The 17,079-nt window shown below is 41.8% G+C and overlaps 1 protein-coding gene across 2 annotated transcripts in view; it reads right to left on the bottom strand.

The window, feature by feature from the left end:
* Positions 1-7,677: 7,677 nt before the first annotated feature.
* Positions 7,678-17,079, bottom strand: part of NUDT3 (nudix hydrolase 3) — a 99,732-nt gene continuing 90,330 nt past the window's right edge. The window contains exons 6-7 of one of the 2 annotated variants that reach the window (XM_039856164.1): positions 15,722-15,913; positions 7,678-12,708 (exon numbers count right to left, since the gene is read on the bottom strand). In XM_039856164.1, the coding sequence (XP_039712098.1) occupies positions 15,735-15,913 (179 nt within the window). In that variant the 3' untranslated portion in view covers positions 7,678-12,708; positions 15,722-15,734. Of the gene's footprint in view, positions 12,709-15,192; positions 15,914-17,079 lie in introns of those variants that run through there. The other variant, XM_039856165.1, reaches the window with a different exon arrangement.

Below are 17,079 nucleotides of genomic sequence, written 5' to 3'. Positions count from 1 at the left end.
CAAAAGAAAGCTGGGATGGCTAAAATGATAATCAGACAAAGTTGATTTCAGAGCAAAGAATATTACCTGGGATAAAGAAGCTCAGTTCATAATAACAAAGGGGTTAATTAATCAAGGACATAATATTTCTAAATGTTCATGTGCCCAATAAGAGGGCTTCAAAATACATGAAATAAAAACTGATAGAACTGCAAGAAAAAACAGTCACAATTATAGTAAGAGATTTCAATACTACTCTTTCAGTAATTGATAAAACAAGTAGACAAATCAGCCAGGATATAGTAAACTTGAACGACACTATCAACCAACTTGACCTGACTGACATTTAGAGAATACTTCACCTAACAATAACAGAATACATATTCTCAAGTATGCACAGAACATTTATGGGTCATAAAACAAGAATGAAATTTGAAAATGTTACACTAAGTGAAATAAACCAGTCACAAAAGGACAAATACTATATGATTTTACTTTTATGAGGTCAAATTCATAGAGACAAAGTAGAATGGTAGTTGTCAGGGGCTGGAGGGTGGAGAGGAATGAAGAGTTATTGTTCAGTAGGTATGGAGTTTCAGTTTGGGAAAGTGAAAGAAGTTCTGAAGATGGATGGTAGTGATGGTTGTACAACAAAGTAGTTAATGCCACTGAACTGTATACTTAAAAATGGTTAAAAATGTTAAAAAAAAATCCAAGTGTATGCTGCTTGCAAGAGACCCACTTTAGACCTGAAGACACAAATAAGTTGAAAGTGAAGGATGGAAGAGATATTCCATGCAAAGAGTAACCAAAAGAGAGCTAGAGTGGCTATCCTAGTATCAGACAAAATAGATTTTAAGTCAAAAACTCTTACAAGTGACAAAAGAGGACATTTTATATTGAAAGAAGGATCAATTCATGAAGAAGCTATAACAATTACATGTTCACCAATCAACAGAGTCCCAAAATATATGAAGCAAACATTGAAAGAATTGAAGGTAGAAATAGACAACTCTGGAATAATAGTTGGACACTTCGATACCCTACTTTCAATAATGGATAGAATATCCTATACAGAAGATCGATAAGGAAATAGAGTACTTGAAAAACACTCTAAACCAACCTGACCCAGCAGACATACAGCACACTCCACCCAACAACAATATACATTATTCTTAAGTACACATGGAACATTCTCCAGGATAGATCATACATTAGGTCACAAAACATATTTTATTAGATTAAAAAAAACCTCCTAACAAAGAAAAGCCCAGGATCAGATGGCTTCACTGGTGAATTCTACCAAATATCTAAAGGAGAATTAACACAAATCCTTCTCAAACTCTTCCAAAAAACTGAAAAGAAAGGAACACTTTTGAATTCATTTGAACTCAGCATTGCTCTGATACCAAAGCCAGACAAAGACATAAAAGAAAAAGCTACAGGTAAATAAATACCTCTTATTAATATAGATGCTAGGCCATAAAAGGAATCTCAGTAAATTTAAAAGGATTGAAACCATATGAAGTATCTTCTCTGACCACAGTGGAATGAAGCTAGAAACTAATAACAGGAAAATTACACACTCTTGAAAAACTAATGGGTCAAAGAAGAAGCGACTAGGGAAATTAGAAAATACTTTAAGATAAATTAAGACATACCAAAACTTATGGGAGTAGTAAAAGCAGTACTTGGTGAGAAATTTATAGAGGATCTCAAATCAACAATCTGACTCTATACCTTAAGGAACCAGAGAAAGAAGAGCAAACTAGCCCTAAAGTCAGCAGAAGGAATAATAAAGGTTAGAGAAAAGATAGGGGAAAAAGAAGGGGAAAAAACCCAAAGCAATAGAGAGAACCAACAAAACAAAAAGTTGGTTCTTTGAAAAGATAATAAAATTGACAAAACTTTAGTTAGACTAAAAAAAAAAAATAGATGGCAAATAACTAAAATCATCAATGGAAGCTGGTACATCACTATTGCCTTTACGGAATTTCAAGGATTATAAGAGAATGCTATAAACAGCTGTATGCCAAAAAGAGAATCTGGACAAAATGCAGGCCTAACATGGTATTTACTTCCCCCCAGTTTCCTTCACCTTCTGAACCTGACTCATACCCAAACTATTTTTCCCCTTGTCCTCCAGTCTCCTCCAGGCTTCGGCTCCCTCAACAATGAGATGAGGATCAAAGTACTTGCATCTCTGGGTAGATGTAGAGGTCAGGGCCCTGCCCCTGGCCCTATACAGGCAGTATAGGTGTTTAAGGCATTGTCTGAACTGATAGGAAAGTACTTTGGAAACTGGAAAGCATTAGTCAAATGTTAGCTCTTATAACTGGCCCACTCAACTTTCTCAGATCAGGTTCCCTCCAAGTAAAACAAATTCCTCTCGACTCCACCCCCGAAACTGCAAATCCCTATCACTGCCCCTCCCTTCTCTAGTCTCACCCCCAACTTGGCTTCCCATGCCAGTCTCAGATGTAGGCCCTGCAGGAAGTGATCCTGCCCTAGGCCTGCCGTTAGCTCCTCCCCTAGGCCTGGAAAAATTCACAGGATCCTGGGCTGAGAGACAAAGGGCAGTAGCAGGAACAGGTCTTCTTCCTGAAGAAGCACCTTCCCTTCTGCCCCTCTCACCCCCAAACTCAAGGCAGAAAGAGAAAGCTGGAGAAGGGGCCTCCGAGGACAGGCTTCCATCAGGTATTTGTCCTGATGGGTCCATGGGTGGCCCGGTGGTTGAACATCACCCTGACCCCAAAGGGAAGAGCCTGTTTACTATGGTGTGCCCCGTCCCTCTCCACCTGTTCAAACTTCTCCCTCCCCATATCCCTGGGGGCAGTCTCATATTTGCTTCCAGGTTTGGGAGAAAGTAGAGGGGTGTTGTGGGGGGGAGTTTTGAGAGGACAGGGTGATACTAGGTATACATTCCCTGTGCTGTAGACATTCCCCAAATGCCATCTGGCGCTTTGCTTCCTCCACCTACATTTCCTAGGTACCTGCTCGGAATCACTCAGCTGGATACCAAGAACAGAGGTTCTCCCAGCCTTGAGAAGGTGCATTCACAATGGGGGCATGTACAAGAGTCATACGGTGCCATCTAAGGAAGAGGATCTTGGAGATCTTTCCCAAAGGAGGACACAGCCCATGTGAATTATGAAGCAGTGTAGTGGTGTACGATGCATTTGAAATGCAAAAAGTTCTATGAGGCCAGAGAAAATAAGGGCAAGGCAGGTGGCAAGAAATGAGTCTGCAGAGGTGAGCAGGGGCCAAATCACAAAAGATATTGGATACTAATCTAAGGAGTTGGAAGTTTACTCTGAAAGCTATGGGTAGGAAAAGAACTAGAAGTGTTGTCAGGGACACCATGGTGGGAGGGAAGGGTCAGTGAAGTCAAATAAGGCAAGTAGCCTTCGGACTTGTCAATGTTGCAGTCACTGGCCATTGATGGGTGGCACTGGAGGCTCATTGGAGGGCAGGCATGGACCGGTGGTGACTCCACAGCTTATGGTTTTCTCTGGGCAGGCTCAGCTCTTGCATAGGAGGGGATAGGAATAGATGGAATAATTCAAGATTGGGATTATGAAGGGAGGCTGCAGGGGAAGAACATGGGGACAAGAAACATGGAGTAAAGAATGATGAATGAGTGAGTGATGAAGTGATGGATATGGGGTTAGACCTGGCACTGGCTGGATAGAGTTTGGTGGCCAGGATAACCATATTTAAAAAGATTTTGGACATGGTTCCACAGTGTAGCGGTTAGCACATCTGCTTTACACGCAGAAGGTCCTGGGTTCGCACCCCAGTGGAGCCACGATCCATGGTCTATGGCCTTGCCACTCTGAACAAGCCCAATGTCTGATCTCAGAAGCTAAACGGGGTCGGGCCTGGTTAGTACTTGGATGGGAGACCACCTAGGAAGACCAGACGCTGTAGGCATAAATAATAATAATAATTAAATAAATAAATAAATAAAAAGATTTTTATGTCAACAGAGACAGAGGAGCTGGCTATTTACAACATGTCGAGATCTGTATTCTTTCCTCAGGATTCCAAACCAGAACACTGGAGAAGTCCCTTCTCACTGTGCCTATTTCCCAGTCTGTAAAATGAGAGAATTGGACTAAATAACCCCTAAAATGCTTCCAGTCTCACCATGCAATGATTCACCGCTATTGCCTTATTTTTATCCTCTTCACACCTATCCAAGTGCCATGATCATCCATATACCCTCAGTAAATGTTTGTTGAGGTCCTGCTGGTATCTCTCACACACACACCTGGTAGTGTCTTGGTACGTCATCAGTGCCCAACCTGTTGACTGAGTTATGGTGATATAATGAGTAAGTCCCTCCCTCTGCCTCCCCAGCAACCCTTCATGGGAGGTGTTTGGGGACCAGATGCAAATTCAGCCTTCATTCACCACCTTCCTACCTTCAATTTCCACTTGCTCTGGTTCACCTTACACTCTAAAGTGACCAAGAGACAGCACTACTGAGTGGGCAAGAGGTCTGGTATCAGACCTCTCAGGTTTGACTATAGTTTTTGTTTATAACCTTTGTGACCTAGGATATATTACTTAACTTCTATGTTTTCTTCTAAAAGTTTTATGACTCATTTTACACACTTGTGAATTTATTTTCATTTATGGTGTGAGGTAGGAATCTAATTTTATTTTTTCCATTCGGTAGTCATTTGTTTCTCTACTATTTATCGAGTAACCCATCCTTTCTGCATTCAGGTGCATGTTTCCTCTGTCTCTTACCATATTCCCACATATGCGTAGGTCTGGTTCTTGGTCTCCTCTGTTCTATTTCTTAATTTATTTCTCTATCTAGTTATTCTCATTTATCAAGTTGTTTTAGTTACTGTATCTTTATATTAAGTCTTGATACTGATAGAACACGGGACTTCCCTTTTAGTCGTGTTTTCCCTTGTAGTTTTTCAAAATTGTCTTAGACATCTTTGGCACTTTACCGTATGGTTTTAAAAATTAGTCTGCCCAATTCCTTTAAAAAGTAGTTCGCTTTCCTAAGCCTCCATTTCCTTTACCACACAATGGTGATGACCCCAGGTCCTATGTTTTACAGAACTCCAAAGACCGAATGTAAAGCAGTGGACGCACTTTCTGGCATTAAAGGCCTAGAACACAAAAAGCACTCAGTAGGCAGTAGTATCATCTTCCCCAAATGCCCAGATTCAGTCACTGCTCTGTTTTAAAACCTTTTTGGCTTCCCAGTCATGCGGAGTAAAGTTCAAATAGCCCGCCAAGCCACTGGACCCCAGCTGATCTTTCCTGTGACACCTCCTGCCTCTCCCATCTCCCTGCTCACTATCACTGTCACGTTCCAGCCCCAGCAAACTCGCTGTTACCCAATTGCAGCACCTTGACCTTGCACACGCTATCTCCTTGGCTGAGAATTCCTTCATCGTTCATGAATCCTGATGGTCCCTCAGTTGATTACATTTGTCACTTTGCATTGTGATCGTTTGTGTCTGTTGTGACTTGTCTTAGTGAACTTAGCATAGCCCTTAGCATTTCCCAAACAGATGTTCACTCTCAGCCACCATTTAATGATCACACACCGACTCTGCTATCCCATACCCTCCTTTACTGAATGAATACTCACAATCCCAAAGTAGACTTCTCTCCCACTGAATAGGAAGGAACAGGGATGATGACTTGTCTAAGATCACAGAGCGTACTGACAACTGAGCTGAGACCTGAATCCTGGTCTAATTCCAATGTTCACAGCTTCCATGATAGCAAGCAGCCTTTTGATGAATGATTGTTCCTCCTCCTCTTTCTGAATCTTGTACTCCATCTCACCCTTCCATCGTCCTCCTGCCTCAGCTCTCTCCATCATCCTCTCACTCCACTTCCAATGGCTTACCTCCCCAGGCTGTCATCTCTCCCATTTCATGCTATGTGTCATCCCAGCAGGTGCCACTGTGAGGACTGAGTGTCCTGGGTTTAGCTCATTGCTGGTATTCAGGACATTGAACATGGAGCCTCATGGCTGCATCTTTAGAGGTTAGCTGGGTGTCACAAGTTCAAGGAGATAAAATAAACCTTTCACACCTCAAGTGTGTCTGAAACCAGAAAGCAAACAAGTCCATGGTTTATAACACCAAGCTTTCTTGGGCATGATTATCGAGTCTCTGGAAAGGATGGGTGACAGACTGACTGGGGGATGAGCAGGAATCTCACATCTGGCTTGGATGGTCAGAGTTGCCACCCAGCAAAACAAAGGGCATAGAAAGTGCAATGCAATTGCTGGTCCCGGCAATGTTAGAACTGCGTTAGTGTCCTTTGGACACTATGCTCAGCTTCTCTCAATCCCTCTCCCCTCTTCCCTCTGATGGGCCACCTGCAGAATGGCCCATCATTATCTGACATAGGTGAATGTAGTTTCCAGAACCCTAGGTCCCGGTACAGGTGGCTATTTGTTGGCTTCCTAAGTATATCAGTTGCATTCGCATTCATAAGCTCATAACTTCATTATACACTCTAAATCTGGCCAAAGAATCTTTTGATAGAAGAAGGGGTAATCATCATAATATGGACAAAGGAGGTCAGCAGAATTAGAATTTTATGGGAAAAGAGTATCCTGACCAGTTGATAGGAAATTTGCCCTGCAGTGGAATGAAGTCATCAGGCTATTATTGTTCAGTAACCAACTTTCTGCCTATTTTTGACTACTCAGACAGCTGGTACACTAACCAAGTAATCTGGTTTGACATTCATCATCACATAAACGAGCTGTCAACCAGGCACACACTTCTCAGTTGGAGTTAGGGTCACGCGAGTCTCGTCCTAGTAGTGACGTTCTGGGTACACTGACTATATCAGGTTTCTTGGCTTACAAAACTTGGCCATGCCAACAGAGCCCCCAAGAGGCCAGCCTGCCTCAGTGGACGAACACATTTATCTGATTGTGATATGCTGCTTATTCTTACTTTTATCTCCCCCTCTTCATCCTTAGGTCCACCCACTGAGTCCACCTCTTCCTCAAATATGGCTGATATTATATGACTGCCTTATTCAAGAATGCTTCACATGTGTGAAGCCAAACTCCTTGGCCTAAATTTTGTGGTCTTCCATAATTTAACCTCATCATGCTTTACTTTTCATTATAGCTCAAAATGCTCTTCATCTTTGGGCCTGGGGAATACAGCTCACTTAATGTTGCTCTCTCACTGATGATGCCTTGCCTGTTCTCCTCTGCTTGCAAGTTCTACTACTATTCATCTCCAAAATACCCCTCTAGCCCTCTTGACTCCGCCATGCCCACCTTCTGCTTCCACACAGGAAAGCAACTTCTTGCTGTGCTCCGTTGTTATCTTGGATGTGGCTCACCTCTGTGCCCTCATGCTCCTTTGGGCTCCTAGGAAAGCTTCCCTGGCTGAGGGCAGGCCCTCTCCTTAGCACCGGGCACTAACAGTCTGCCCAGGGATCTTCCTGGGAACCTTGTAGCAGTGATGGCAAGAGAAAACATAACACTGATTCACACTTCACTGCCTGCTACAGGCTTCTCTAATTTACCCCTTACTCGAACTCCCTGAACAGCAAATCTCCATGGGACCACCTATGACTTCTGGAGCAACTCCCAAGAACCCAGCAGAGAGTGGGGGTAAAATCGAGTCTGATGCAGAAGACCCAAGGAAAACCTCTAGAAAGAAGAGACCAGACACTAAGCAGGAATGTGTGTGAAATACTGGTTTTATTGGTTGGCACAAGATTACAACCTACAATCCCAAAGCCCTTCCCTCCCACACAGCTCAAATGGAGGGAAACTAACACAAAGAATGGAATAGCATGCTCACAGGTTTAAGCATCTGTTTGTACAAAAAGAAGTGGGATGTGGGGGTGGTAGAATTTCAGGGGTAGTACCAAAGCTCTACCTAAACCATGGGGGAGGGGTCTGTCTGTCCTCTGTTGCTGGCACCACGTAAGCAGATGCTTTAGTAAAAACTGGGAATGGTTACATATGGCTGGCCTGCTATTAAAAGGGGAAAGTGGAACTCATATCTGCTATGCACCTGTCTCGGGCCCAAAACTAGAGTTGGACCCCGTTCCCCTTTCTTTTCAGCCCTCCTCTTCAATCCAACTGTACTCATGAGAAAGAGAAGTGTGAAGGAAGCCTGAACATCCTTCTTGAGAAAAGGAAACGTGAAAACTCAGTTTCCTTCTGCTTTCTCTGGACTAAGTTCCACTCCTCTCAGTGCCTACGAAGCACTGAGATGCTCTTCCTTGGGAGTGCTGTGAAGATACTGGGGAAGAGGCCAGGCTTGGGCAGGTGGCCCAAGTGGGTAGGAAGGTCAACTTGATTTTCCATGCAATACCAAGCAAGGCTATTTTGGAGGGAAACAAACAAAAAAAGGAAAACAAGGCCATGTACCCATAGGGTGGAACTTAAGTCCTGGAGTGCATTTGGATTGGGGTAAAGGCAATACCATTCCAAACCCATTTCATAACGCAGCACCAGGTCCCAAGAGGTTAAATGACCATAACCAACCCCTCTTCCCATATAAGTGCTGTTCCTCGGGCTCCCAGTTTTGTTGAGTTCATTCAGGGTTATTTCTGCCAATCTCTCCAAGGATGTGAGTACTCAGCCCATTGGTGGTTCTACTTTCTATACTTCCTACAAATATGAAACACATTGTCTAAGCAGGTGATACATACACTCACTCCATAGAATGGTCAAGGAGCTAGGTGACCTATGATGGGAAGGCTAAGTTGTTTGCTTTTCTGAGTGATCCTGATGTAAGAGGACAGCAGCAGAGTTCTGGTGAGAACAGAAGTCTAGCTTGAGCCTGTGTGATCCCCAAGGGATCCTTGGATGAGTGGGCCCCTGGCTCTCTGTCTCAGATCTGAAGACATTACTAGACTTGGCCACTTAAGCCTCAGCTAAAATGTATGAGCACTAAGAAGGAAGAACTTCTGTCTTTTGGAAGAAGTTAAACTCAATACATCTTGGCTACTTTCCCTCAATCCAAGTGGTTCCCTGGAAATATCTGTTGGACTTGGCCAAAGGTAGACTACATCTGGGCAATACACTTGTGACCGGGGAGGAAGCACATCTAGTTTATCTGCTGTAGAACTGGAATGATTTTAACCTTTCTGCTGCCAGTGGTAGACGAGTGGAGTGGAGGTGGTCATAGGGAGGAAACACCTTAAACCTTATGCCATTTGGAGACCACACTCTGCAGCTGAACAAACAAGGCTGGGGCTTTGCTGACTCTTCAGAGCCCATCCCTTACTAACGTTACTGGATTGGATGGGAGACAAGGTCCTTGAAATAAAGGCTGGGCTGGCAAGTATGAAAAGGCTACTACTGGGCTTCCGCTTTCTCTCTCTGAGGAATAATACACTTGGTAGGCCGGAGACACTCGTTACTTTTACAACAGCTCCCAACAGCCTCAAATTCTCCTGATTTCCTTAAGCACATGGCAAACTGGTAGTTATCTTTCTTTAGATGCACTAACTGAAATTTTACTTTTTCTAACCAATCTTTTGATTATTAACCAGTTTGAATATATTTTCAGACCACAAAACAATAAAAACAGAACTGACATTCACAAAACTGCACCACATACTGTATTTCTTTTACAACAGAGTGGACCAACTGTTTAAATACTAAATGCAACACTATGTCACTGGGCCCTGGACTCACTCATGCATCTGTGCCCTGAGCAAGAAATCTATGTAGGTCCATTAACAGGTGGAAGTGAAAGGGTGAGCTTCTCAAAGGTTAAACAAAACACCTGAAGCGAATTAGATTTTGGAAGGGACAGTCCCCTTGAATCCTGAACAGAAATGCTCACAGCCATGTGGCGAAAGGGCAGGGTTGTGTCTGTGCGCTGTAGCTTAGATGCCTGTCTTTTCCTTCAGAACTCCTCTGTTCTTGGGAGGAACAGCACTGCCTGCTCCCTGCGCAAAGACCCTTTAGGTCCTCCCTTCCCTTTAGCACTTGGGAAGCTCTCTAAGACCTAATTTCAGATCTGCCCCAGGTAGAGGCTCTCTGTGAAGCAGATCCATTGTTTTGGTTACTGGGTGTCTTCATAAGCAGCCTCTAACTTCTCTGGAATAAGTCACATCTATTATCCTGCTGAAATCAAGTAACCAAAACTAGATGTCATCTTTGGTCATTTATAATTGAGCCTGAAAAGTTATTTTTTCCCAAAAGGACAATAAAGAGGTAAAAGAGGCTACGTGGAACTGCTGCTGCTTTAGGTTAACATTTCAATTCAGCACAAAAATGCTCAGAAAGACCAGCTCCTATCAGTATGACTTCTGTAGGGATTTATAGGAAATCCCATAGGAAAAATGATTTCCTGAAGGTGGGCCACTGCATCCCATACTACAGAGAGGGGAATACAGTCTCAAGGACCAGTATCGGGAATGAGGCATCTTGCTTTTTTCCTAAGGAGTTCCAAAGACTCAGAATTTTGATCTAAATGCCTGATGGGGACCTCAAGCCTAGAAGAGTGATTTTACTGTACTGTTGAGATGTTCTCTGAAAGGCACAACCCGCAGATGGTAAGCAATTTAGTAGGTAACTGTTCCAGAAGCAGAATTTATGTTTCCCAAGTCAATGGTTAATAAAAATTTCACATCCGGCCTGGCTGAAATGGTGGTAGAAGAATGGGTAGCACATCAAAATGGTGATGAACCTGGAAAATGACAATGCTGCAGTTTTTGTATCTTTTAAAGCCTATCTCCAGGGTTTTAAATGCCTTTTTTGGTGTTCTAGTGGCCCCTGTGCGGGGTTAAGAACTAGGAATGTAAACCAAAGGAAACATAGAGTAATTCATTAAACAACTGACTGCTGGAGGCACAGAAGCAATGACCCTCCGCCTTTTAGATATCAATCTTACTTTTTTTAGCCAAAAGCACTTCCTTCTTTAGCAGAGTCCCTCTTGGTGTGCTGAATTAAGTTTGTATGGCTTCCCTTTGAGCACGACTTGCGTGGACAGTCTCATTTTCTAAGACAAGCTCAAGGTCGCCAAATTATCACTACAAAGTTTTATGAGAGAAACATGCCTTTTTTTCTTAGAAAGCTTCATAATGCAAGGCTCTGTAAAATCATGTGACTGCTAACCTCAACTCAAGGAATCTGTCCAAATCAACAAATGCGATTCTCTTTTTATTTATTAAATTTTAAGGGGACTTAAGAGGACACATTATTTGATTAATCTGAAGGTGAGGGGTATCATTTTCTCAGATGTCCTGATTAGCGTTCTCACATCCCTGAAAGGTTATAAGCTAATGCAAGAACGTGGTCAAAATGTGAAACTGCCCTTGTAGGAGTGGAAGGCTACTGGATTCTAAAAGAGTGTCTGCCTAAAATCTCCAAGACCCTAGGACCTGTGTGATTTCAAGTCAACCTGATGTTAAGGCCAACAGTATCTTTTAGGGATTTTAGTCAATGCTTCCCAATTTACCATTTACCTAAAAATCTTAAATGTCTCACTGCTCTAGGTGACACCTAAATGGCATGGAAAAAAACACAGCTCTTCTGGATGGTGAGAGATCTGCTGCAAGGCTCACCCTAGAGCAGAGAGACTGACTCTGGGGTGCTTTGACATCTACTCCGATTGAGGTGAGTGCCCTGATGGAGCAAGGCTGAGGCCACGAAGATGAACAGAGGCACTGCTTGGAAGCCTTCCCGCCCTTTGAGGAAGAGGTCCTATCCCAGTGGGGCTCTGAGGAAATGACTGCCACCTCAACTGGGAGGCGTGAACTGCAGAACCTTGTTTGCCCTCTTTATCTTCAAGAATAAGAACCAGAAGAGCCGTCTGCACTATTCAATCACTATGAAATAATTTCCTTGCCCCAGAACTGCATGAATTAACTGTCTAGTGTGTGTCCTCATTTTTTAAAAAATAAAAATGTGGATTATTTTCTGAAATGCAGATGGGACTAGGATGAAGGTATAGTGTCAATAAAGCTAAACTTCATTTCTCTTAAAGCAAAAATTCATGCCACTGTGGTGATTTCTCCAGGCATTTCTTCTAATTCTAAATCTACTCTCAACTCGGATAGGTTTACAAAACATTTCGGAAATATTAAAAAATCAGAGCCGTGGCAAAAATCACATTGTGGTTATTAAATCCTTTTTGTGAACTACAAAAATGTGGCTTGGGCTAAGCTGCTGTGAAAAAAGATCAGGTAGGGAGACCAACGAAGGCATTAATACAACACGCGATGGAAATGACAAATATGTAAAGTACAACATGTGAAATGCACCCAGAAGACTGATTAATCTTCTGGTTAAAGAGGTTTAGAAGGTGCCTCTAATGAGCACTGTACATGGAGAAAAGAAAGGAAAAGAGAAAGAGGAAGAATGGTTCTGCATGGAACTTTTTTCTTCTAAAAACAAAAGGTGCCTTCTTTCTTCTAAGCAAGTCTAGGAGACTTTACGACTCTTAACATCGAAACAGAAAATATTTTTTTGCCATGTAGCAATATGACTACAAAACTGCTGTGAAACACGCCCAGAGGGCAGTGACACACTCTGTCCCCAGGGGCCTTACGAGAAGTAAGGCCATAAGTGCCTCACTGCTCCATAGCACTCAACGCCGCAATGCAGAAGGTAGAAATCCTGCAGGAGGCCACCTTCTTGGCTTTCCATGGCCTCACAGTGGGTAATACCTTCGTACTCTTTGATCCCTCCAGATGGCCTCTCTGTGAGACAGCCCTCTCCATGCAGGGCAGATGGGGCCACAGATACTTGTAAGAACAAAACACAGTCAATTCATTAAACGTTTCCATCCTGTTATGTTTGCTACAAGAAAAATCAAGACTCCTGTTTCATGGGCTGCACTGTTCTGGAGGGCTCCAAAAAAATCTAAAATGACTAACTCCCGAGGGCAGACCCTTATCTGTCTTCTCTTCTCTCCTCTCCTCCCCACTCCCCCACACAGAAAAAGTCCTGGTCCAAAAAGATGACATGAACTCACTGGTGTTTCCCCAATGGCTATAATTTATAAACTACATAGAAATTTTAATTTTAAAAAATCTGTTGCTATCTTTCTCTGCCCTGAGGATGGTGGACTTTGATAGATGGTCCAATAATAACCAGAATCTGAGATGTGCAAATTCACTGTGAGAGACTTTCTTTCTTCCCTGAACACAGGAACCTGTTTCTGTCAAGCCTGAATAAATACTTGCAGAATTAATGGTAAATCAGTGTCAATGAAATATTTTGAAAGTAGGGTAATTTCTGTGCTTTCATTTCTCCTTGTTTTCTTTGGGGAGATATAAAGTTTACTGCAACTATGGGTTTAAGTAATCTGTCACAGAAGGGCTGTGACTATCCATCTGGAAAGGTAGCCAAGGTATTTATGGTGACAAGAAGGGAAAAACATCAATTCCTGTTCATCAGAATCCCATTTTAACAGAAAAGATCACCAGTTTCAACAATTCTGGTATTGAACAAAGCCTCTTTTTGTCAGTCAAGAAAGCATCAGCATAATCTTTCCAGTTAACTGCATTAATAGGATCCATTCATGTCACTAAAAAATACTTCTTGGCATCATTCACTTTCCTGACTCAAAGATGCCAACAACAATCCAAACTGGACTTTGTAGGGTAGTATACTGTTACACCAGCCCAGTAAAAACATCTTCAGATCATTAAAAAGTGCACAAATTACTATTAACACTGCAGTTCCCGTGTCAGGAGTACTGTTTTCCTGCAAAGCACTTTCAATCCGTATCATAAAGGTAGAATTTATTTGGAAGAATGTGCTTTTTTGATTCCACTTAGTGCTTAGAACTTATCTTCTTTATATATTTAAATGGAACCTTAGAATGCTCTAAACAGGCAACAAGCAGCAGTATGTTCATTTTTAAGTAGGACATGTGAACAGTGAGTTGGATTTAGACTCAAATCCCATGGTGCTGTTTCTATCCACTGGGACCCTTACTTGGGGCTAGAATTCCTTTCCCAGAGACAGAATGGTATCCTAAGGAAACTGCCAGCACTTGTTCTGGCTCTGTGTTTTACGAGTGGGAGACAAGACACAAACCAAGAATAGATAAGAAAATTTAAATTTACCAAGTGATGTCCACCAAAATGTTGAACACTAAATGACAAAGCCCTACCAGATATATACATTTCTTTTAGTGGGAGGGAAGAGCAAAAGCTTTTCAAAATTTGAGTATTTATTAGAATTTTTAAATAAGGAGAACTACGATTCTAATTTCACATCTTGGCTATGTTTTGACAAAGGAGATGCCACTAAGAGTACAGCAACAAACTCCTGTCCCAAGCCAGGGAATGATCAGTGTCTCCTCCACTCCCAGTCACAGCCCCAGATCTCAAGACCCTTTTCTACTTACTTCTCAACTAAACAACTCAATTGGCAAATGAAACCAACATGAAACCTGTACTAAAAACCAACAAGACAGTTTGCAGTGAGCTAATGCATTATGTAGCTGTTCTAGTAAATGATTAAGCTTCTCCCATATCACTTCTCAGCAGAAGATGGACCTTTCACATCCCAGTGGGAGACAAATTCAGTATTTCTGAGCATGCTCCATGGTGCAATTACAAGAGCTATATAACATTACGAAGATCAGCAAACACCTGAACTTTCCTCCCGTGTACTTTTCAGGAACTTAACAAGGTTACCCAGGATGGGGACAGGGCTGTACAGATGCACCTGCTGGATGCTTCAGAGCACAAGGACAATATCTAGTTCGGCACACTGTAAGGCATGTATGCACAGGAGAGAGGCTGTTGTCGGTAGTAAGTAGCATTATGGAAAAAATTCCAAACTAGCAGGATAGAAACAGTGCTTGATGCTCCAGTTTTTTAGATAGTAATCCCAAGAATCCAGTTCAAATCCCTATTGTCAACATACAAGGGAGGAATTCAATTGCTATCACTGTTTCTCCAGATCTGAGCTGAGGCCATTTGCTCCTGGCTTGGTAATAAAAAAGCAAATAGGTTTCTTCCTGTTTCTTTCTTGGCATGGAAACACAGCTTGCGAAGAGAAGGCTATGAGTCCTGGGAGCACTAGGAAGGTAGCTAAACTCTTCCTTTACCTTACATAACTACATCAATGACTGGGGAAAAGAGAAAGGACAGGAAGACTTATCTAGACACTAGCAGGAAAAATTAAAAAGTAAATTGTGAGGCTCTCCATTTCAGAAACACCCCAAATTTAAAAAACAAAACAAAACCTTGAAAAAAATTTAAACTGTTAAATTTTTCTTCTAAAAGTCATTTATTTACATATTATATGCCCAGTATATAATGTGTAGATAAATGTATTCTGCAGTGAAACTGACCAACCTACCGGACTGAACAGCACATTACAGAACAAATTCTTGAAAGTTTTCATCTCATATTGGTAGCTTTTAATTTAAAAAAATTAAAAATCAAAGAAAAATGTCTGGCCAGGGATGGGATGAGACAAAGAGGAATACTTCAGAATCCAAGGCAAAGGGAAGGCTGTCTGCCTCTTTTTAGAGAATTGTAGAGGTATGAAAAGGGAGGGACAGATCATGCACAAAAGTACTTACAAATTACATACCCAACCCCCACCCCCCTCAAAAAAAACGAGAAGAAAAAGCCCCATCACTTAACACCAAACAGGAACATTATCAATAAACCCTTCCTCTGCTGCCCGTCATGCCTTATTTGAAAGAGGAGGCCTGTGAAGAGAGGTGAAAAGAGCAAGAGTGAGAGGGAAGATCTGCACTTCAGTCTAATTTCCAATTTCCATTTCTCTTACAGGAAGTCTTCAGTCATCTGATGCCTGGCATAGAGCTCTGAGCAGAAACTGAGTATGTGGTGGTCACGACCGGGGTGCCATTGTTGGCTGAGTAGCCTTGCCTCAATGTTTCAAAATACGACGCCTGCACCGGTTTGTGATACTGCAGCACTTTTATGGCATCTTCTATTTTAAACCACTCCCTCTTCCTTCCTGTGGAGGCAGAGAGAAAAAGAAATCAGTACAAAGGGGAAGCAACAAAAGGTTTCTAACCTTAAAACTTTTGAGAAAATGTAGAAGAAAACATGAAAGTAATGATTTTTAATATTTTAAAGATATGTGTTATAAACATATTTTCCTTATTTTTTCTTTTTCTAAGAGTAATGCAAGCACACTTTATAAGCTTCAAATACTGTACAAATGCCTAATGCAAAATATACGTAAGAAATCTGAAAATTCAAGCACGAACAGTAACTATTAAATTCACCCTCCAGAGAGAACCACTGCTAGTGGTTGCCTCTTGCGCTCCTGGGCCTCTGGGCCTTTCTGGGCTTGCATGTAAGTGCCTAACGTCCAGCCAGTATCCCTATCTCCTGCAAAAATCAACATGAACATCAAGCTCCCAGAATTACCTGGATGGCTGATTTGTAATCAGTTATTTATTTTAAAAAATTTATGAGTGATAAAGCTATAGAACAGAAAATACTTTACAAAGAGGAAAAATAATCTCAACACAATCACTATTAACTTTTAAGTCTATTTCTTTTTTAAAATGTGTGTATCAGGTGCCACTGAATCGGCTCTGACTCCTGGTGACCCCATGAATGAGTGATGTCCACACTGTCCTGCCCTCAACAGCTCTGCTCAGCTCTTATCGACTCACACCCACGGTATCATTTATGGATTCAATCCATCTCATATGTGGTCCTCCTCTTAATGCATATTCTAAAATCCTTTATCATTTTTTCTCTTATGATGAAAGATCGTTGTTTAAAATTGGGAAAACAGAGGAAAGTATAGAGAATATAATTACTCGTAATTTAATAAATCAGAAATGACAACTCTCAACACCTTAGTGTGTTTGCTTTTCTTTCATCATATTGAAAAAGACACTATTTGAACAACTGCATCTGGGATCATGCTTTAAGGTGCTCCAAATCCTGAAATGCTCTGATAGAGTGTTGTGGTTAGGAACATAGATACTGAAGCTAATATGCTGGGCTCCAAACACATCACTGGCTCTAATGAGCTGTGAAGCTTTGGGCAAGTTACTGAACCTCTCTGTGTCCCATTTTCCTGATCTACAGAGATAATAAATAGTACTTATCTCAAAAGTCTATTGTGAGGATTAATATGTAAAGTATTTGACCAATACCTGG

The sequence above is a fragment of the Pteropus medius genome, unplaced genomic scaffold (genome assembly GCF_902729225.1).
Source record: "Pteropus medius unplaced genomic scaffold, Ma_sr-lr_union100, whole genome shotgun sequence".
NCBI lineage: Eukaryota > Metazoa > Chordata > Mammalia > Chiroptera > Pteropodidae > Pteropus > Pteropus medius.
The sequence above is the reverse complement of the archived record's forward strand: the minus strand, read 5'-3'. Positions and strand labels throughout refer to the sequence as shown.